The 24,165-nt window shown below is 46.3% G+C and overlaps 1 protein-coding gene across 1 annotated transcript in view; it reads right to left on the bottom strand.

Moving 5' to 3' along the window:
* Positions 1-1,119: 1,119 nt before the first annotated feature.
* LOC126273238 (putative odorant receptor 71a) overlaps positions 1,120-24,165 on the bottom strand; it is a 95,148-nt gene continuing 72,102 nt past the window's right edge. The window contains exons 4-6 of the mRNA XM_049976782.1: positions 18,848-18,961; positions 13,396-13,551; positions 1,120-1,191 (exon numbers count right to left, since the gene is read on the bottom strand). Coding sequence (XP_049832739.1) covers positions 1,120-1,191; positions 13,396-13,551; positions 18,848-18,961 — 342 coding nt within the window. The remainder of the gene's footprint in view (positions 1,192-13,395; positions 13,552-18,847; positions 18,962-24,165) is intronic.

Genomic DNA, 24,165 nt, shown 5'->3' with positions numbered 1-24,165 from the left:
TTCGAAACACCTCATACTGCTACGTGCAGCAAGTGAATAACTTTGATATTCTCTCCTCTTGGCTTACTATTCAGAAAATAAAGGAAAAGAACGTTAAATGCTTACCGAGAGGCTGAAGAACGTCAAGCTCTGCTCGTGTTCTTCTCCTACAGATCCATCACATGACATACCATCTTTCAGACGTGTATGAGCCAGCACTGGGTAGATAAAGAAACGCTCATCACTTGGTGGAGTACAAGAAATCGTACAAGAATTTGTGAACCACACGTTGCTGGCAGTGACGGAATGTACAGTTTCGGGTTATGTAAACTTTGAGCTGTGAACAGGGCGGGAGCGGGAGTTAAATAGAGGGCGACAGATAGAAAAAGAGAGAGAAAGTGAACAAAGAAAAAAAAAGAAACAGAAAGAGAGGAAAAGAGAAAGAGAGTGAGGTGGAGAAATATAAAGAAAAAGAAAGGGACATTCAGATAACTCCTATTCTGTCCACTAATTCAGTTGCTCTGACAAGCTATGAACTTAACTATGTCCATCTCATTTCGGTCTTCAGTTCTACCTGTGTTAGCAAATTCAAAATTCACAATAAAGTGTCTGCTATCTTTTTTCTCGAGAAAATAGAGTGTGTTTAATTACCCTTGGTGTAAAACAACAAATTACAAAATGATTACAACGTGCAGTGCAAACTCAATCTGTTACGTCGATATGGATGCTGAGCTTGGTAGGAACTTGACCTCTCAAATTAGCTTCAGCAGAATTATTTACCGTCGTGACAGAATTTACATTACACGGTTTTTGTATTGAATAACTGAATGCCATGAACAAGTATTTCACTCAGTTTTTGTTTCACTTTATTTTAATCATAAGGAAGTTTGTGTTTCCTACTTCATTCGCTACAACTATAATTGAAATATTTTCGTGGAGTTTCTGTTGTAGATAAAACTATAAACTAAGTGAGGCTGCTCCTCAGTATTGCAAAATGGCAGATTTTAAAAACTACTGCAGTGATAAAAGCTTATATGTTACTTCCAAAACAGGCATGCAAAAATCGGAGCTGACTAGATACATGTGGTACTGTTATCAGAATGCACAATGCTCGTATTTCTTCTTTCGTCTTCGAAATAACTAGCTTTTCCGTTCCTTGTCGCTCTGTGTGCGATAGAGAAAGTTGAACAGCGTGTATGACCCATTCAGCACCTGAAAGAACAGAACAAACTGCTAGTTCTACAATGAAATTACTATAAAACAAGTTAGTTCTGCAACAGCTCACTCAACGGTAAGGAGCGGAGAATAAAAGATGTGCAAAAGCTATACGCAACATCATTTCAACATATAGTCATCAAATGGTGTTCTGTGTTAAAGAGTAATAAAAGAGACCAGCTCGTTAGTAGCCTAAAAAGCGAATAATCACAATGGAGCTTTTTTTTTACATTGCAAACACTATGTAGCAGTTATTTGCAAAAGGCGTATGAGTATGTGTGGTGAGATCATGCAACATAATGCAGGCATGTCCAGAAAGTAAGAGTAGTGTGTCTCTGACGGACGAAGGAATTTTGTTCGATGAAGTTGATAGTAGGCTACTGTGTTTAAGAACAACGCATAGGCAGTAAAGCACTCGCTCAGTTGCCTCAGTGGGCTGGAAACTTGTTGTACTACCATGTTGAAATGGGTGTCTCTATTCCTACTCCTCCCAGCTGTGAGCTGGGGAGCGTAATCCGGTTTCTTTTTGCAAAGAGAAACGCGCAGCTCCAGATTTTTAACGGAATCGGAACTGTTTATGGGGTGGTGGGATGAACCATACTGAAGTGTACAAGTGGCGTGGTGCACTAAAATTTGGCAGAACGAATGTTCGTGATGAAAAAATGAGTGCTCGTCCATCAGGCATGACTGATGAGATGGTGAATGAGATCGAAGCAATGATTCGTGTCATCGTCAACTGACTTTGGACGAGACGGAAGTTAGTGTTTATAGAAATTCCAGATCTCGTCTGCATTAAGTATTACTGAAAGTCTTGGTTTCCGAAAATTGTATGGGAGATGGTAAGACCCGAACACTGTTTATAAAGTACTGAAAAAGTCAAAATATTGGTAACTGGTCTTTCGGTGGGACGAATGTTTGCCATATAAAAGGACTTCTTCGTAGCCACAAGCTTCCTACTGAACGAAACAGTGCTTATCATTTTCTCATTTCCACTGAATGCCAAACCGCCTGAAGTCACATTAACCTTAATTAAATTTAGCCCTACGCTCTATCACAAAGACCGTGCAACTGAAATTTCAATATCGGGCTTCAGATTAACTGCTCACAGAACGAACTTCACTAAACACTTCTTAGCGTCTTTCTTTTACAGGGTAAATTAGGTTAATGACCACATAACGTGGAATGACGTGCTGGTATGCACGTCGGGGAAAAGGTTAACGGTATAAGTTGATTCCAAATTGACATTTATTCACAAGATGGAGCTTTGTCCTCAACTTCAGGAAACATTTAATGCGTGTAATATCCTGACCCTATGGTCTTGTATGGGGAATATGTTTATCATTATACACTCCTGGAAATGGAAAAAAGAACACATTGACACCGGTGTGTCAGACCCACCATACTTGCTCCAGACACTGCGAGAGGGCTGTACAAGCAATGATCACACGCACGGCACAGTGGACACAAGAGGAACCGCGGTGTTGGCCGTCGAATGGCGCTAGCTGCGCAGCATTTGTGCACCGCCGCCGTCAGTGTCAGCCAGTTTGCCGTGGCATACGGAGCTCCATCGCAGTCTTTAACACTGGTAGCATGCCGCGACAGCGTGGACGTGAACCGTATGTGCAGTTGACGGACTTTGAGCGAGGGCGTATAGTGGGCATGCGGGAGGCCGGGTGGACGTACCGCCGAATTGCTCAACACGTGGGGCGTGAGGTCTCCACAGTACATCGATGTTGTCGCCAGTGGTCGGCGGAAGGTGCACGTGCCCGTCGACCTGGGACCGGACCGCAGCGACGCACGGATGCACGCCAAGACCGTAGGATCCTACGCAGTGCCGTAGGGGACCGTATCGCCACTTCCCAGCAAATTAGGGACACTGTTGCTCCTTGGGTATCGGCGAGGACCATTCGCAACCGTTTCCATGAAGCTGGGCTACGGTCAACACCGTTAAGCCGTCTTCCGCTCACGCCCCAACATCGTGCAGCCCGCCTCCAGTGGTGTCACGACAGGCGTGAATGGAGGGACGAATGGAGACGTGTCGTCTTCAGCGATGAGAGTCGCTTCTGCCTTGGTGCCAATGAAGGTCGTATGCGTGTTTGGCGCCGTGCAGGTGAGCGCCGCAATCAGGACTGCATACGACCGAGGAACACAGGGCCAACACCCGGCATCATGGTGTGGGGAGCGATCTCCTACACTGGCCGTACACCTCTGGTAATCGTCGAGGGGACACTGAATAGTGCACGGTACATCCAAACCGTCATCGAACCCATCGTTCTACCATTCCTAGACCGGCAAGGGAACTTGCTGTTCCAACAGGACAATGCACGTCCGCATGTATCCCGTGCCACCCAACGTGCTCTAGAAGGTGTAAGTCAACTACCCTGGCCAGCAAGATCTCCGGATCTGTCCCCCATTGAGCATGTTTGGGACTGGATGAAGCGTCGTCTCTCGCGGTCTGCACGTCCAGCACGAACGCTGGTCCAACTGAGGCGCCAGGTGGAAATGGCATGGCAAGCCGTTCCACAGGACTACATCCAGCATCTCTACGATCGTCTCCATGGGAGAATAGCACCCTGTATTGCTGCGAAAGGTGGATATACACTGTACTAGTGCCGATATTGTGCTTGCTCTGTTGCCTGTGTCTATGTGCCTGTGGTTCTGTCAGTGTGATCATGTGATGTATTTGACCCCAGGAATGTGTCAATAAAGTTTCCCCTTCCTGGGACAATGAATTCACGGTGTTCTTATTTCAATTTCCAGGAGTGTATTATTCATCATCATTAAGCGAGGATTAGTTTAGCTAAGGAAACCAACATGGACGCTCACGTACTCACACAACAAGACCCAAATATTCACAGAATAACAATATGGGAATCACCATTTCATAGTAAAGGTAGAGTTGTGAAAACTGGCGCGTGACACACGAAAGTTAATCGGGGGATCGTGACCAGATAAAGAAGAAAGTTGATCCTAGTGGCATCTAGTTAAATGATAGCAAAGTTACCACTCACGTGAACACCATAATTCTTCTGATAAATGCCTCCAAAATTATAGAAAGTTCCTAACACAAATATCTGAACTTTCTCCGATCCAAAATCACTTTCAAAGTGCGCACAGAAGGGATACGTCAGTCTCACCGGACCCTAACACAGTGGCTGACTAACTCTGCGTAAAATCCAACCTGCCTCGCCCCATGAACAGAGACAGAAAGAAGGGGGCAAACTGGCTAATTGACAAGACGACTTTTTCAGTGGTATCAGGTGTCTCCTCCAATCAGATGACAGCAGGTTCATTTGCTCAAAATGTTACATCGGACCAACATCTAAAATCTGAAAAAGCGCTTACCTGGCAAACCCAGCCATGAAGCTGTGCTTTAAGAAAGTCCAGGCAGACAGATGCGACTCTTCGACAAATTAAACTCAACAGCCGTTCCCACGCCCTGCTACAATGCTGAATTAAGGAAGTCCACCTGAGTTTACCAATGTGTAAGCGTTTGCAATCATGTACAGGAAGGTTGGTAAGGGTACATAGGGTGCAGAGTATCAAAAAATCCAATCCAATAATGATGTAGGCTGAAGAAATGAATGAAAACTTGCACCAATACTGAATCCGAACACAGGTCTCCTACTTAATAGGCAAATATGATAAACACTGTCACACTCTGGCACTACAGTTACTACACCTGCTCGGATTATCCTAATACATTTACTCCTCCGATACAAATTCAAATTCATGCCTCAGACCATTTCGCTCATCGCTAAGGAGCTATTCCAGTATTGGAGAGCCTTTGAAATATGGTTGAGAATTTAGAAGAGGAATAGTAATGGACTAAGGAGTGAACGGGAATTTGTGTCAGGGAGGGAGACGTACTAGGGTAATCCGTGTAGGTGTACTAGCTGCAGTGCCAATGTAGTGCAGTGTTTAGTGCATCTGCCCAGTTATCAGGAGATCTGGGTTCCAATCCTCAATATCTACAAATTTTTATTCATTGCTTCAGCCTACGCCATTAACCTAGATTCAGTATGTCTCAGAAGCAATGAAAAGAATCAGTCACTTCGGTTCCCAGCGTGATCTTCCTGCCCCCACCCCATTCCCCGAATGGTAAAAAGTATGATAAAACACAGGCAGAGAAAGACACTCTATAGAACATAGTAAAACAAAAAAATCATATGAAATGTGGATTGGCTGCCACCTTCGAGTGGCTACCTGAACAGCTGACATATCAACATAACGTCAACGGAAATGCATATCCACAGGAATTCAAACTGGAAGGTGGACAGTTCCTTGACTTTAGTGTGACAGAGGATTAAACGTGGGTGACCCACTACATCACTGAGACAAGGAGATAACGTGGTGGCGACGTCCCCATTCATCCTCAACGAAAAAATTCAGACCGTTGTTTCCGCCCGAAACATCATGGTCTGTCTTTTGCGACATTAAAGGGTTTCTCATCAGTGAATTATTGCTCCATAGTAAAATAAGTAATGCTGCGAAGTACAATGAAAACTTAAAAAATACGGAGCGTGATCCAGAACTAAAGAATGGGGATTTTAATGAAGGGAATGTGCTTGCGGCATGGCAACGCTTGTTCCCACACAATTACGCCACAAAGCAGCTATTAGATTTATTCGGATGAGGCATCATAAACCACTCCGCTCCCAGCTCTGATCTAGTACTTTCAGATTTTCATTTTTTCATCTCTCTGAATTTTGTTTATCTATCGACTTTTGTTTTTCTATCGACTTTGACATCAACAGTGCCATCAAACAATGGACCAAAAAGGTGACAGGAGACTTCTCTGACTGCAGCATAAACAAGAACTGAGGCGTCTACGTCGAAAAAGAGTGTCTTATGTATGCTTGTGAATTTTCAAATTGTTCATTAATACAGACTGAATCAACTAAAACTTGCACCGCAAATATTGCGAGAATGAGAAGTGCTATTGATGTGTGGTTCTCACAGGCTGGCACTACTATAATAAACAGATTGTAATAACACTTAGAAACTGTATTTTTTGTACAAACATACTAAATGTAGGAATTACAATGTCAATGTTGTCTGTTGCAGGATTCCAGTGTGGGTCGTTACGAGATATTGTATTTTGGAAAGTTTCCACAACGTGCGTAGTTGCTAGGTACGATGTTATCTTTGTCGGCATTGCGTGTGAGCCTTTTATAAACGCATTGCCAGTTGTCAGGCAGTTAGCGTGTGGCAGTCCAAGCAATAGGTCGTGTGTGGACGATGGGATTTACCAACCCAGAAAAAGTCGACATGCTCATGTTGTACGATTATTGTAGGTACGCAGTTCGTTCTTGGACAATGTATGCGGGAGATTTTCCAATAGACGTTAACCATCTTGGCAGTTGCTCGAACAGTCCATGGGTATACTGCCGGTTCATAGTGTCCAACGGGCACAATATTTCGGCGATCAGGCATGTCACCATCGTCAGGTGCGCTGACGAACTGAGCTCCTGAGGGCGGGCGGCCGATTTAAATCCTCTCCCCCCGCGGGCCGCTCTCGACGAGACAAGCCCGCGCGCCGGCAGTCGCGAAGACGTGGACGTCGCAATCGGCCGCCCGCCCTCAGGACCTTAGTTCGTCAGCGCACCTGACGATGGTGACATGTCTGATCGCCAAAATATTGTGCCCGTTGGACACTATGAACCGGCGGTATACCAGTGGTCTGTTCGAGCAACAAATACGCCAGGAGAAACTGAAGAATCACATCTTGGCAGTTATTTATAAGCCTCTTCAACTGTTGTTGTTGTGGTCTTCAGTCCTGAGACTGCTTTGATGCAGCTGTCCATGCTACTCTATCCTGTGCAAGCTTCTTCATCTCCCAGTACCTACTGCAACCTACGTCCTTCTGAATCTGCTTACTGTATCCATCTCTTGGTCTCCCTCTACGATTTTTATCCTCCACGCTGCCCTCCAGTACTAAATTGGTGATCCCTCGATGCCTCAGAACATGTCCTACCAACCGATCCCTTCTTCTGGTCAAGTTGTGCCACGAACTTCTCTTCTCCCCAACCCTATTCAATACTTCCTCATTAGTTATGTGATCTACCCATTTAATCTTCAGTATTCTTCTGTAGCACCACATTTCGAAAGCTTCTATTCTCTTCTTGTCCAAACTATTTATCGTCCATGTTTCACTTCCATACACGGCTACACTCCATACAAATACGTTCAGAAATGACTTCCTGACACTTAAATCTATACTCGATGTTAACAAATTTCTCTTCTTCAGAAACGCTTTCCTTGCCACTGCCAGTCTACATTTTATACCCTCTCTACTTCGACCATCATCAGTTATTTTGCTCCCCAAATAGCAAAACTCCTTTACTACTTTAAGTGTCTAATTCCTTCAGCATCACCCGACTTAATTCGACTACATTCCATTATCCTCGTTTTGCTTTTGTTGATGTTCATTTTATATCCTCCTTTCAAGATACTATCCATTCCGTTCAACTGCTCTTCCAAGTCCTTTGCTGTCTCTGACAGAATTACGATGTCATCGGCGAACCTCAAAGTTTTTATTTCTTCTACATGGATTTTAATACCTACTCCAAATTTTTCTTTTGTTTCCTTTCCTGCTTGCTCAATATACAGATTGAATAACATCGGGGAGAGGCTACAACCCTGTCTCACTCCCTTCCCAACCACTGCTTCCCTTTCATGCCCCTCGGCTCTTATAACTGCCATCTGGTTTCTGTACAAATTCTAAATAGCCTTTCGCTCCCTGTATTTTACCCCTGCCACCTTCAGAATTTAAAAGAGAGTATTCCAGTCAACATTGTCAAAAGCTTTCTCTAAGTCTACAAATGCTAGAAATGTAGGTTTGCCTTTTCTTAATCTTTCTTCTACGATAAGTCGTAGGGTCAGTATTGCCTCACGTGTTCCAACATTTCTACGGAAGCCAAACTGATCTTCCCCGAGGTCGGCTTCTACTAGTTTTTCCATTCGTCTGTAAAGAATTCGTGTTAGTATTTTGCAGCTGTGACTTATTAAACTGATAGTTCGGTAATTTTCACATTTGTCAACACCTGATTTCTTTGGGATGGAATTATTATATTCTTTTTGAAGTCTGAGGGTATTTCGCCTGTCTCATACATCTTGCTCACCAGATGGTAGAATTTTGTAAGGACTGGCTCTCCCGGGGCCTTGTTTCGACTCAGGTCCTTCAGTGCTCTGTCAAACTCTACCCGCAGTGTCGTATCTCCCATTTCATCTTCATCTATATCCTCTTCCAATTCCATAATATTGTCCTCAAGTACATCACCCTTGTATAGACCCTCTATATACTCCTTCCACCTTTCTGCTTTCTCTTCTTTGCTTAGAACTGGGTTTCCATCTGAGCTCTTGATGTTCACACAAGTGGTTCTCTTATCTCCAAAGGTCTCTTTAATTTTCCTATAGGCAGTATCTATCTTACCCCTAGTGAGATAAACTTCTACATCCTTACATTTGTCCTCTAGCCATCCCTGCTTAGCCATTTTGCACTTCCTGTCGATCTCATTTTTGAGGCGTCTGTATTCCTTTTTGCCTGCTTCATTTACTGCATTTTTATATTTTCTCCTTTCATCAATTAAATTCAATATTTCTTCTGTTACCCAAGGATTTCTAGCAGCCCTCGCCTTTTTACCTACTTGATCCTCTGCTGCCTTCACTACTTCATCCCCCAAAGCTACCCATTCTTCTTCTACTGTATTTCTTTCCCCCATTCCTGTCAATTGCTCCCTTATGCTCTCCCCGAAACTCTGTACAACCTCTGGTTCTTTCAGTTTATCCAGGTCCCATCTCCTTAAATTCCCAACTTTTTGCAGTTTCTTCAGTTTTAATCTACAGGTCATAACCAATAGATTGTGGTCAGAGTCCACATCTACCCCTGGAAATGTCTTACAATTTAAAACCTGGTTCCTAAATATCTGTCTTACCATTATATAATCTATCTGATACCTTTTAGTATCTCCAGGGTTCTTCCATGTATACAGCCTTCTTTTATGATTCTTGAACCAAGTGTTACCTATGATTAAGTTGTGCTCTGTGCAAAATTCTACCAGGCGGCTTCCTCTTTCATTTCTTTGCCCCAGTCCATATTCACCTACTACGTTTCCTTCTCTTCATTTCCCTACAACCGAATTCCAGTCACCCATGACTATTAAATTTTCATCTCCCTTTACTATCTGAATAATTTCTTTTATTTGATCATACATTTCTTCAATTTCTTCATCATCTGCAGAGCTAGTTGGCATATAAACTTGTACTACTGTAGTAGGCATGGGCTTCGTATCTATCTTGGCCACAATAATGCGTTCACTATGCTGTTTGTAGTAGCTTACCCGCATTCCTATTTTCCTATTCATTATTAAAGCTGCTCCTGCATTACCCCTATTTGATTTTGTGTTTATAACCCTGTAGTCACCTGACCAGAAGTCTTGTTCCTCCTGCCACCGAACTTCACTAATTCCCACTATATCTAACTTTAACCTATCCATTTCCCTTTTTCAATTTTCTAACCTACCTGCCCGATTAAGGGATCTGACATTCCACGCTCCGATCCGTAGAACGCCAGTTTTCTTTCTCCTGATAACGACATCCTCTTGAGTAGTCCCCACCCGGAGGTCCGAATGGGGGACTATTTTGCCTCCAAAGTATTTTACCCAAGAGGACGCCATCATCATTTAATCATACAGTAAAGCTGCATGCCCTCGGGAAAGATTACGGCCGTAGTTTCCCCTTGCTTTCAGCCGTTCGCAGTACCAGCACAGCAAGGCCGTTTTGGTAATTGTTACAAGGCCAGATCAGTCAATCATCCAGACTGTTGCCCCTGCAACTACTGAAAAGGATGCTGCCCCTCTTCAGGAACCACACGTTTGTCTGGCCTCTCAATAGATACCCCTCCGTTGTGGTTGCACCTACGGTACGGCTACCTGTATCGCTGAGGCACGCAAGCCTCCCCACCAACGGCAAGGTCCATGGTTCATGGAGGGAGGCCTTCAACTAGCTACGTGAAAGTGGTACGGTAACATCTAGGCAACGTAACAGAAGAAGACAAGTGACAACAGTTGCATTTTATCGACATGTTAGTTGTCACGCAATCGCACAAGGAAGTGGCATGAGGCAGGAAAGTTTCCAGAATGAAATTTAATCTTCCAGGAAGTTTCATATCAGCGTACACTCCGCTGCAGAGTGAAAATCTCATGCTGGAAACATCCCCCAGGCTGTGGCTGAGCCACGTCTCCGCAGTATCCTTTCCTTCAGGACTGTTAGTTCTGCAAGGTTCGCAGGAGAGCTTCTGTAAAGTTTGGAAGTTACGAGACGAGATACTGACGGAAGTAAAGCTGTGAGGACGGGGCGTGAGTCGTGCTTGGGTAGCTCATTTGGTAGAGCATTTGCCCGCGAAAGGCACAGATTCCGAGTTCGAGTCTCGGTCCGGCACACAGTTTTAATCTTCCAGGAAGTTTCAGTCAGGAAAGTGTTCTACGAATTATCCATCGACATAGGTTCCATCCCTATCTCATCGCTCTTCATCAAGAGCTGCATGACAATTACTATGTGATCTTCTGCGCGGTATCATGTCGAGTGATGAAGCCAAATTTACCAATCATGTCCAGCTAAACCGCCGAAACATGTACTACGGGTCTGTTGAGAGTTCTCGTTGGCTTCGTCAGGTGGGACGTCAGCGTCCAAGGAGTGTAAACGTGTGGTGTGGGATAATGGATCATCAGGTCATAGGCCCGGCAGTGTCAATAGCCATTGTTCCCCGTAAAAAGTGTATGTTTGCACAAAAAATACAGATTCTAATTATTATTACAATTTGTTGATTGGCTAACAATACGAGCCCCTGACTACTGATCCAACCTGTGAAAACCACACATCAATAGCACTTTCAATTTTCGCAATATTTGTGGTACAGGACTGAAAGGTAAATTAATTCAAGTTTTGTAAGAAAATATTATATTGATCCATAGATGGTCAAAATGTGGTATAGTTTGTGTGCTCAACAGCGATCGCTGATTCAAGATGTTATGGGTAATGTGTTAGACTAACTTTATATTGAGAGATGTGTGGAGGACCCTCAAGTGTAAAGACGTATTGTATCTGATATGTGCTGGATATATACTTATTCGCTACAGGCAGCAACAATTTTATTTGAATGATATTATGATGTTTGCTAACTGTAAAATGAATCTGAACAGAAGCTGAAAATAATTAAGGTAAAGAAAGTTTTTTTGTTACTAATGCAACAAGCGTATTCATAAGGGATGATTGAGACAATGCATAGCACTCACATCCATTGATTTTGTAAAGCTAATTGTTAATGTATAATCAGTTTATTGAGTCTTAATTGTGAGCGTTACTAATTTTCAAAGAGTCAAAATAGAAGTTTTAAAGTTGGTGACATATTGTTACTTACCGCAAACCAATACCACTTCCCAGATGCATGTCATTTCTGATTAGCTATTTTACTGAAGTTATTGTCTCAGTCATATTCGATTTAATTAAAATGCATGCTAAGCAACAGTCTTGTATAATAGCTGTTTGCTAACTATGCAATTTAAAGTACTAACAGAGAGCACTGGAAACAGCGTTAACATAGCACAGATCAAGGTTAGAAATTTTATAATTTCAGGAATAGTATTCATTAACTACAGAGACCATTATTTTAAAATTGATCGAATTTTGTTTTATTACTAGGGCCAATTTCAAAACAATAATGTTGCATCAGATTCAGTTTTTATGTTACGTAAATTCATGCAGTTTTGGTTTGATTTAAAGTTATTGACAGTTTACCACTTTACATTTAGCAGCTAAATTAATTTCACATTCTCGCAGTCAGAAAAGTTCAGTACAGAGTGAAGTGAGAGAGATAAAATACACGTTCACAGGCACTCCGCAAGGATCAGTGCTATCCCCCATCCTTTTTAATATCTATGTCAATGACATGCCGGTCATCCCCGAGTGCCACCTTGCACAATACGCTGACGACACAGTACTACACAGCACTGGCCGCATTACAGACGCCGTCGTCGCCCGCCTCCAACAACAGGTGGACGCCACCGCCACCATCACCTTGTGCCGGACAAACAAAATAGCTGTCAATGCCGCCAAAACTACGGCAGTTTACTTCACGAAACGGCGCCAGGTCCTCCGCCGCAATATCTCGATTGCAGGTGTGCAGGTGTCCTGGTCCCCGACAACCACCTATCTCGGGGTCCAAGTTGCTCTTCCACTGCCATACGGAGCATGTCACCAACAAGGGGCAAAAGCTAACCAGGGCTTTGTACCCGCTCTTTCGCAGTAGGGAACTTAACCTGCATACCAAGCTCCGCATTTACCTGACGTATCGATCTGCTGCACGGGCCACGATTAGTGTCACCAGGATGCGGACATTGCAGCGCCTGTAGAACGAGGTGCTCAGGTGGAGCCTGCACGCCCCGCCACTCACGAGAACTGTCACTCTCCACGAGGAAGCGGCTATCGTCCCCCTAAAGACGACCATACGCAACAACGCGCGGCGGCTCTATGAGAAAGTGGATGCCTTGCGGGACACTGTCCATGGGTTACGCCACGTTGGGACCACACTTCCTCGCCCCTGGCATCGACATCCGGTTCCCCTAACCATCCTACAGGAATCGGATTCCGACCATGGCTAACGATAGGTCCGGCACGCCCACCACGGACGCATCGTTTGGCAGGACTAGCCCCCATTCTACGTCCAATACTTTTCAATCATATCTACCCACGTTAGGCTAAATTTTTCTGCCTGACTCATGTGGTACTGTCACCGTCAGAGGGTGGTACGGGACTACAAGTCCCACCGCCACACCTACAAAGTGAATTGCAGTGACGCAGTCACTGCCCTGTGGATAAATTGACTGCCTCATCAACAGAGACCGCAATAGACCGGTGATGCTGTATTGTAACATATCACAGAAAAAAACACGTTCACATACAATTCCTATTTTAACAATTGTGTTTCAAACTACCGGAAGTTTAGTAATTTCAGTCGTATTTGAAACGTACATGTTTCGCGTTTTACGCGGCGCACCCTGCATAATGCTTTTTGAATTGTAAACTATTGAACACTCTTTAACTTTTGGACATGCCTCGTGTGACGACCGTTAGTGTAATCGGAGAAGGCAGCGTACGGCGGCCGAAAGAAGAGTAATGCTAGAAGTGGTGTGCGCCTCAGACCTGCACGAACGTGGGCTTGGACAGCACGCGCATCTTGCCCACGGTGATGCTGAGGGGCTGCGAGGCGCGCACCATCAAGATGGAGATAGTCCTCCGGAAGGAGGCGTCCGCGCCGGTCCATCCGCTGCTGTACACCGCCTCTGGCAGCTGCTCGCTCTGCACACACAGCACACACAGCAAGTCACTGCTGGCCGCGTGCACTGACGAACCAAATCAGACACACGCAGTGATTACGGTTACTACAAGCCACACCACAAGTTGGGAAACGGGGCCAAATTTCTAGTAGTTTACTGCCGAGTTGAGATTTTCACAAATTTTTATTTGTATCTTACAGAAACCAGCATTACGGCAATAAACTACCTTTAAAACACGCCGCTAACGGCAATCAAGTAATTTATAGCAATACAACAGTTTGAAAAAATTTAAAGAACATTAGTAAACAGGCTACTAAAGTAAATACAGAACTTTGTTAATAAAGTACGGTGAGGTAGTGAAGCTACCAACACCGCCACTAAAAAAAAAAAAAAAAATTAAATAGGTCTCAGCAAACACACGATTAATGGCAATAAAAGTAATTTTAAAAAAATTTAATCAAAAGTGTCCTGGAATATCATTAGAACATAACAGACATGACGGACCCGTGTAAGGCGGCCAGAAATCACCCACTCAGGGATGCTCAGACTAGACAGAATACTGACCAATTTAAATACGCCCGTAAACACAATTGCCATTCTCAGGCTGGTCACTGCACCGGCTTTTAGCCAGCGAAAACTTGTTATAAGATGGCTTAACTTACTGACACAATTAGAGCTAACCTCGTGCAAGGAAACATTCCACCACAAAGTCCTGAATAAGCGACCACATGATCAACCGACAAGAAGCATGAATTTGCTCATAACCCACGACAGAATAGCGAAACAATTAAACTGCTAAAACTACACCTCCCATCGGACAGTAACGAGAGGAGGAGGAAAGATCACTGTCTTCAATTACACCGATGCCAGGGACAGGAAACCCGGTCGCCGCAGGCCACAAGGCAGAATAGACGCTGGTTACACAAAATTATTACTTAATGATTAAACCGTCCACGAACTTAACGTGCAATTATGCTCGAACAGGCAGTACCCGACTCCGATGGAAAGGATCCACACAATTGACCGCGCACGCGTCGCCAGCGTACCCAACACGCGACGGTCACGCGATAACACGCTTTGTCACCGGAGTTCACGACTTCTCTGCAACGTTGACAGGTAGTGACCGCTCCTTCATGTTAGGTGTCTCCTTTTAAACTCCAATATTGCAACTGAGGATTTAAAGAAGCTTGTTAACGTCCCACCAAGGCGAAATGAACAGCAACTACTCGTGGGGCGATTCTGTATACAACCAACACGCGGGGAGCTCTTCCGTCAACTCGACCCGCTCGTTACACACAAGAGACACTTGGCGACTCGCTCAAAGTCCGTCAACTGCATATACGGTTCACGTCCACGCTGTCGCGGCATGCTACCAGTGTTAAAGACTGTGACGGAGCTCCGTATGCCACGGCAAACTGGCTGACACAGACGGCGGCGGTGCACAAATGCTGCGCAGCTAGCGCCATTCAACGGCCAACACCGCGGTTCCTGGTGTGTCTGCTGTGCTGTGCGTGTGATCATTGCTTGTACAGCCCTCTCGCAGTGTCCGGAGCAAGTATGGTGGGTCTGACACACCGGTGTCAATGTGTTCTTTTTTCCATTTCCAGGAGTGGAGATTAATTTAAAATAAAACTTCAGGAATAAGTGTTGTATGGGGTTTTGCATCATATCTTAACCGCGTGCACAACGTTTAATTGTAATGGCTTTGATAGCTGGAGAGAAATTGTATAGACATTCAAAAATGTTAAGGTTCTGGAAAGTACTAAAGAATAAAAATTTAGAGACGTGTCTTGTGCAGTCCTTTATAGAAATGATTTCTGGGTGCTGTTTTGCTTCGAATACAGATACAACCACCTGAAATTTTGTTTCTATGGTACACACATAAAAATATCAGACAATGTTTACAATGTCGATATTTTGAAGTAATTTTTTTTCTTTTTTAAATAAACATGTTCATGTCAGTTTCTTTCGCATAACTTTCTTTTTCTCATAATGAAAATATAAGTAATCTTTCTACTAGCCACTTACAGCCCACACAAATGAAGAAACTTACAGGACAAATTTCACAATATCTGCACTGTAATATTACATTAATTATTAGGCTTAGCAAACTACTGTAATGAATAGATGTTCGCTCTTCCTCTCCTCTCCTGGAACAATGTGTATTGCAGCTCTGAAATGGATGACTTCTGATTCATCGCGGAAAAATCAAAGTCTGATTTGCTTAGAATAGCTGCTTGCATTATTCTGAAGCTGCAATACTTGGCTGATGCCAGCAGTGCTATAACAGCGTTTCCAGTTAGACTCTTACTGTTTATAGTTCGTAGTTACGTTTTTGGTGTTGTGTGTGTGTGTGTGTGTGTGTGTGTGTGTGTGTGTGTGTGCGTGTGTGACCACGGAGTACATACCATCGCAGCTTCTGTCTGCTTTGTTATCATTTTTAATTCAAACTAGTAAACGCCAAAGACACTGGTATAGGCACGCGTATTCAGATACAGAGATATGTAAACAGGCAGAAGACGGCGCTGCGGTCGGCAACGCCTCTATAAGACAAGTGCCTGGCGCAGTTGTTAGATCCGTTGCTGCTGCTACAATGGCAGGTTATCGAGATTTTAAATGAGTTTGAACGTGGTGTTATAGTTAGCGCACGGCCGATTGGACAGAGAATCTCTCAGGTAGCGATGAAGTGGGGATTTTCTCTTACGGCCATTTCACGAGTGCTGTAGACATAAGATATTGACGGTACGTCAATATCAGGAATCCGGTAAAACATCAAATGTCCGACATCGCTGCGGCCGGAAAAAACTCCTGCAAGAACGGGACCAACGACGACTGAATACACTCCTGGAAATGGAAAAAAGAACACATTGTCAACGGTGTGTCAGACCCACCATACTTGCTCCGGACACTGCGAGAGGGCTGTACAAGCAATGATCACACGCACGGCACAGCGGACACACCAGGAACCGCGGTGTTGGCCGTCGAAAGGCGCTAGCTGCGCAGCATTTGTGCACCGCCGCCGTCAGTGTCAGCCAGTTTGCCGTGGCATACGGAGCTCCATCGCAGTCTTTAACACTGGTAGCATGCCGCGACAGCGTGGACGTGAACCGTATGTGCAGTTGACGGACTTTGAGCGAGGGCGTATAGTGGGCATGCGGGAGGCCGGGTGGATGTACCGCCGAATTGCTCAACACGTGGGGCGTGAGGTCTCCACAGTACATCGATGTTGTCGCCAGTGGTCGGCGGAAGGTGCACGTCCCCGTCGACCTGGGACCGGACCGCAGCGACGCACGGATGCACGCCAAGACCGTAGGATCCTACGCAGTGCCGTAGGGGACCGCACCGCCACTTCCCAGCAAATTAGGGACACTGTTGCTCCTCGGGTATCGGCGAGGACTATTCGCAACCGTCTCCATGAAGCTGGGCTACGGTCCCGCACACCGTTAGGCCGTCTTCCGCTCACGCCCCAACATCCTGCAGCCCGCCTCCAGTGGTGTCGCGACAGGCGTGAATGGAGCGACGAATGGAGATGTGTCGTCTTCAGCGATGAGAGTCGCTTCTGCCTTGGTGCCAATGATGGTCGTATGCGTGTTTGGCGCCGTGCAGGTGAGCGCCACAATCAGGACTGCATACGACCGAGGCACACAGGGCCAACACCTGGCATCATGGTGTGGGGAGCGATCTCCTACACTGGCCGTACACCTCTGGTGATCGTCGAGGGGACACTGAATAGTGCACGGTACATCCAAACCGTCATCGAACCCATCGTTCTACCATTCCTAGACCGGCTAGGGAACTTGCTGTTCCAACAGGACAATGCACGTCCGCATGTATCCCGTGCCACCCAACGTGCTCTAGAAGGTGTAAGTCAACTACCCTGGCCAGCAAGATCTCCGGACCCGTCCCCCATTGAGCATGTTTGGGACTGGCTGAAGGGTCGTCTCACGCGGTCTGCACGTCCAGCACGAACGCTGGTCCAACTGAGGCGCCAGGTGGAAATGGCATGGCAAGCCGTTCCACAGGACTACATCCAGCATCTCTACGATCGTCTGCATGGGATAATAGCAGCCTGCATTGCTGTGAAAGGTGGATATACACTGTACTAGTGCCGACATTGTGAATGCTCTGTTGCCTGTGTCTATGTGCCTGTGGTTCTGTCAGTGTGATCATGTGATGTATTTGACCCCAGGAATGAGTCAATAAAGTTTCCCCTTCCTGGGACAATGAATTCACGGTGTTCTTATTTCAATTTCCGGGAGTGTATAATCGATCAACGTGACAGAAAGGTGTAACCTGACCGAAAATTGCTGCAGATTTCAATGCTGGGCCATCAACATCGTCAGCGTGCGAACCATTCAACGTAACATCATCGATATGAGCTTTCTGAACCAAAGGCTCACTCGTGTACCCTCCCTGACTGCACGGCACGAAGCTTTACGCCTTACCTGGGACCGTCAACGCCGATATAGGATTGTTGATGACTGGAAACATTTTGCCTGGTCGGACGAGTCTCGTTTCAAATTGTATAGAGCGGATGCATGTGTACGGGTACGGAGACAAACTCATGAATCTATGGACCCTGCATGGCAGCAGGGGACTGTTCAAGCAAGTGTATCAGTATTTTTTTTAATCTTCAGTGTAGTAAGATACTGATCGGATTCGCAAACAAAGAGATCGAAACGAAGTAATGCCTGATAGGTATGCAACACACCTAACGTACCGATAACGCGGTTACTGTCTTATTGAGCCGGTCGGGGTGGCCGTGCGGTTCTAGGCGCTTCAGTCTGGAACTGCGTGACAGCTACGGTCCCAGGTTCGAATCCTGCCTCGGGCGTGGATGTGTGTTGTGTCCTTAGGTTAATTAGGTTTAATTAGTTCTAAGTTCGAGGGGACTAATGACCTCAGATGTTAAGTCCCATAGTGCTCAGAGCCATTTGAACCATTTTTGTCTTATTGACCGCGGCTACTTGGAGAACTATCGTAGTTTACGATTACTTATGTCTACAGCAGCCTGCAGCAGGCTTACAACTCTAGCTGCAGACAATCACTCTTCGTAGACTCTAATCGCGAGTGAAACAGGAAAGGTGGGTTGCTGATTATAGATGTAGACGTAAATGTACGGGGCGCCTGCTGCCTAGCGAAACACTCTCGCGCAGTTGTTTCGCTAGGTAAGTCTCGTTTGGTGTAAACGCTCCTTCAGAAACGTAGAATGCATTTTCGCGACAAGACATGTCTACCCGCCTGCCTCTCTCTCTGTGCCCCTGATTACGAAGTGCGAGAAAAGAAACAAACAAATAACAGCAAACCAACACACTCACCTGGTCGATGATGGTGTGGCCGATGATGCAGTAGAGAGCGATCCCACTGAGGAAGACGGCCAGGCTGGAGGCCGTCGACACCACTACCGCCATCTCGTCGGTCTCCAGTAGCACCTGCGCAAGCAGGCGTCACTTTGTATTTTTGGAGTCAAGCGTGCTGAAGATGCATTTGGTCCATTTGGAGTCCTTCTTTCTTCTTGTATGGCTACAAGATTTTACAGTGGATTATTATTTCGATTTTTCTATGTACATTCTAATTTTTTAGTTGTGACGCAGTATACACTGACGTAATACGAGTCATGGGATATCTCCTAATATCGTGTCGGTTGTCCTATTGCCTGATATAGTGCAGCAACTCGAAGCGGCATAAACTCCACAAGACGTTGAACGTCCCCTGCAGAAATACTGAGCCATGCTGCCTCTATAGTCGTTCGTAAGTGCGTGTTGCAGTTGCAGGAATTCGTGCACGAACTAACCTCTAGATTATGCCCAAGTCGCGAAGTATTGTGGCCCTGCGCTGTCATCCATACAAATTATATCGTTATTTGGGGACATGGCTGCGAATGATTCCACGTAGTCGAACATGAACATTTCCAGTCAATGATCGGTTTAGTTGGACCAGAGGACCTAGTCCATGCCATGTAAACGCAGCCCGCACCATTACGGAGCCACCACCAGTATCCGCAGTGCTTTGTCGACAACTTGGATCCTTGGCTTCATTACGTCTGAGCCACACCCTACCATCAGCTCTTACCAACTGAAACTGTGACTTATGTGACAAGGCCACAGTTTTCCAGTCGTCTAAGATCTAACCGATATGGTCACGAGCCCAAGAGAGACTCTGCCGGCGACGTCGTCCTGTTAGCAGAGGTACTCGTGTCCGTCGTCTGCTGCCACAGCCCATTAACCCCAGATTTCGCCGCACTGTCCTAACGGATATGTTCGTGGTACGTCCCACTCTGATTTCTGAAGGTATTTCATGTGCTGTTGCTTGTCTGTTTTCACTGACAACTCTACGCAAACGACGCTGCACTCGGTCGCTAAGTGAAGGCCACTGGCCACTGTGTTGTCCGTGGTGAGACCTAATTCCTGAAAATTGGTGTTCTCGGCACACGCTTGAAACCGTGGATCTCGAAACACTGAGTTTCCTAACGATTTCCGAAATGGAATGTCCAATGCGTGTAGCTCCAACTACCATTCCACGCTGAAACTCTGTAAATTCCCGTCGTGCGGCCGAAAGCACGGCGGACACGTTTTCACGTGAATCACCTGAGTACACATAACAGCTCCGCCAATGCACTGCCTTTTTATACCCTGTGTACGCGATATTAGCGCCGTTCGTACACGTGCATATCACTAACCCATGACTTTTGTCATGTCAGTTTTTTTGTGTGTTTTTAGGGCGCACAAATACAATGGTCATTAGCGCCCAGACTAAGTTAGGAATGCACCGCGAGGCACAAGGTTAAAATAGCAGCTAAAATGGACAATACTGTAAAAGACATAGACAGAGGATTAAAAAAACAGCATAATCAAATGACCTTAGGCAGGTTTGTCATGTTGATAAAACGAAGAATGCGAGCAGCTGCTCCTGGGTCATCCGCTAAAATGGCATCCAGATTACATGGCAGGCCAAGATCAACACGCAGGGTATTAAAATTCGGACATGACGTTAAAATGTGACGGACCGTCAACAATTGCCTACATGCGTAGAACGGCGCCGGTGCAGCTGTCAGCAGATGGCGATGGCTGAACCGCCAGTGTCCAAGTCGTACCCGAGCCAAAACGACCCCCTCCCGCCGAGAGGAGCGTGAAGAGGACGTCCAAGCCACGGGAAGAGGTTTCAAGGCCCGAAGCTTGTTGTCCGTAAGTGAAGCCCAATCGGCATGCCACAGCGACAGAATGCGCTGACAAATGACCCTGCTACAATCTGATGAAGGGACACAACAAGAAGCTGTCCGAGGCTGGAGGACCGCAGCCTTGGCCGCGGCATCTGCAGCTTCGTTCCCAGGGATACCGACATGACCCGGGACACACATAAAGCTAACCGGAGAACCGTCGTCCACCAGCTGTTGAAGAGAGCGTTGGATCCGGTGCACGAAAGGGTGAACCAGATATGGATCACTGAGGCTCTGGATGGCGCTCAGGGAATCAGAGCAGACGACATAAGCAGAATGTCGGTGGCGGCAAATATAAAGAACAGCCTGGTAGAGGGAAAATAGCTCAGCTGTGAAGACCGAACAATGTCCATGGAGCCGGTATTTGAAAATGTGTGCCCCGACAATAAAAGAACACCCGACACCGTCATTGGTCTTAGAGCCATCTGTATAAATGAAGGTCATATTAATGAATTTCGAACGAAGTTCGACAAAACTGGAGTGGTATACCGAACCGGGGGTAACCTCCTTTGGGAGCGAGCTGAGGTCAAGGTGAGCGCGAACCTGAACCTGGAGCCAAGGTGGCGTTTGGCTCTCGCCCACTCTAAAGGTTTCAGGGAGTGAAAAATCAAGCTGCTGAAGGAGGCGACGAAAGCGAACTCCAGGGGCAGCAGGGCAGAGACGTACAACCCGTATTGACGGTCGAGAGAGTCGTCCAAAAAGGAAGGATAAGACGGGTGGTCGGGCATTGACAGTAGCCGACAGGCATAACGACAAAGCAGTATATCGCGCCGGTAGGTGAGTGGCAATTCACCGGCTTCAGCATGAAGACTCTCGACGGGACTAGTATAAAACGCTCCGATCGCAAGACGTAAACCCCAATGTTGTATGGAGTTGAGGTGGCGTAAGATGGACGGCCGTGCAGAGGAGTATACGAAGCTCCCATAATCCAGCTTGGAGCGGACGATCGACCGATATAGGCGAAGTAGGACGGTTCGATCCGCTCCCCACGACATACCACTGAGAACACGGAGGACATTTAGAGAACGGGTACAACGGGCAGCCAAATATGACACATATGGAGACCAGCTAAGTTTCCTGTCAAATGTAGGACCTAAAAATTTTGTTGTCTCCACGAATGGGAGAGCAACGGGACCGAGTCGTAAGGACGGTGGGAGAAACTCTTTGTAGCGCCAGAAGTTAATACAGACCACCTTCTCGGCAGAAAAACGGAAGCCATTGGCGACACTCCAGGAGTAAAGACGGTCAAGAGAACGCTGAAGACAGCGCTCCAGGAAATATGTACGTTGTGCGCTGCAATAGATGGTAAAATCGTCCACGAAAAGGGAGCCTGATACATCAGCTGGGAGGCAATCCATTATTGGATTGATCGCTATGGCGAAGAGAGAGACGCTCAAAACTGAGCCCTGTGGCACCCCATTCTCCTGGCGAAAGGCGTCGGACAGGACAGAACCCACACGTACCCTGAACTGTCGATCCATTGAAAAGGCACGAATAAAAAGAGGGAGGCGACCGCGGAGGTCCCATGTATGCATGGTGCGGAGAATGCCCGCCCTCCAACAGGTGTCGTAAGCCTTCTCCAAATCAAAGAACACAGACGCGGTCGGGCGCTTCCGCAAGAAGATATTCATAATGAAGGTCGACAGGGTAACCAGATGGTCAATAGCAGAGCGGCGCCTGTGAAATCCACATTGTACATTGGTAAGTAGGCATCGAGATTCGAGCAGCCAAACCAAACGAGAGTTAACCATTCGCTCCATTACCTTACAGACACAGCTGGTAAGCGAGATGGGTCGATAACTGGAAGGCAAGTGCTTGTCCTTCCACAGCTTAGGAATCGGTACAACAATAGACTCGCACCAGCATGTGGGAACATGACCCTCAATCCAGATGCGATTCTAAGTACGAAGAAAAAAACCTTTACCCGCAGGAGAAAGGTTCTTCAGCATCGGAATATGAATAGAATCAGGCCCTGGAGCGGAGGACCGTGACCGGGCAAGTGCATTTTCGATTTCCCGCATGGTGAATGGGGCATTGTAACTTTCACGATTCGGGGAGCGGAAGTTAGGTGGCCTAGCCTTCTCTGCCTGTTTTCGGGGCAGGAAGGCAGGGTGGTAATGAGCGGAGCTCGAAACCTCAGCGAAAAAGCGGCATAAGGCAATGGAGACATCCTGAGGAGCCACAAGGACGTCATTCGCGACCGTCAAGCCAGAAACTGGTGAGTGGACCTTAGTGCCAGATAGCCGACGCAGGCTACCCCAGACAACAGAAGAAGGAGTAAAACTGTTGAAGGTGCTTGTGAAAGCAGCCCAGCTGGCTTTCTTGCTTTCTTTAATAACACGACGACACTGCGCACGTAATCTTTTATAATTGATACAATTAAAGGTGAGTAAAGCACGTCGACGAGCACGTAATGCGTCTCTACATGCTGCGGTCCACCAGGGGACCGGTACGCGACGTGGAGAAGAAGTAGTGTGAGGAATGGAATATTCAGCAGCAGTGAGAATGACTTCCATGAGGTGTGCGACCTGACTATCACAGCTTGCGAAGGTTCTATCCTGAAAGGTCGCCCTGTAAGAGAATAGCCCCAGTCTGCTTTGGAGATGTTCCAACTAGTTGAGCACAGAGAGGGGGTATGATGCAGAAGATGGATAACACCCGGGAAGTGGTCGCACGAATATGTATCAGAAAGTACATACCACTCAAACCGACGTGCAAGTTGGGTAGTACATATAGAGAGATATAAATGACAATAGGAGTGAGATTTGTCCGAAAGAAAAGCAGGGGAGCCAGTATTGAGGCAGACAAGATTGAGGTGGTTGAAAAGGTCTGCTGACAGGGAGCCCCTCGGGTAGGATGCTGGAGAGCCCCAAAGGGGATGGTGGGCACTGAAGTCTCCAATTAACAAAAATGGTGCAGGTATCTGAGCAATAATTTGCATCATGTCTGCCCTGGTAACGGCAGACGACGATGGAGTGTAAACGGTACAAATGGAAAATGTAAAAGTGGGGAGAGTAATGCGGGCGGCAACTGACTGCAGAGCGGTGTGCAATGTGATGGGATTGTAGTAAATATCATACCGGACCAGCAACATAACCCCTCCATGACCTGGAATACCCTCCATAGGGGGTAGGTCAAAACGCTCAGAGGTATAGTGTAGCTTCGTTTCCTGGATAGCGACGACGAGCGGACAGTGCAAGCGGAGCAGCAACTTTAAGTCCTCTCGGTTGGAGCGAATGCTGCGAATATTCCAGTGAATAAGTGCCATCGTGAGAAGAAAAAGAAAAAGGAGAAGCAAGAAGTGGTCACCTGGAAGGCCGCTGAGGGCCTGGCTTCGAGCGAGCACTGCCGCCACTATCTGTAGGCGGAGAGCCATCGCCAATTGGTTCAAGAGGTTCATTGGCCATCTTGTTAAGATGG

This window comes from Schistocerca gregaria, chromosome 5 (assembly GCF_023897955.1).
Source record: "Schistocerca gregaria isolate iqSchGreg1 chromosome 5, iqSchGreg1.2, whole genome shotgun sequence".
Classification (NCBI taxonomy): domain Eukaryota; kingdom Metazoa; phylum Arthropoda; class Insecta; order Orthoptera; family Acrididae; genus Schistocerca; species Schistocerca gregaria.
The sequence above is the reverse complement of the archived record's forward strand: the minus strand, read 5'-3'. Positions and strand labels throughout refer to the sequence as shown.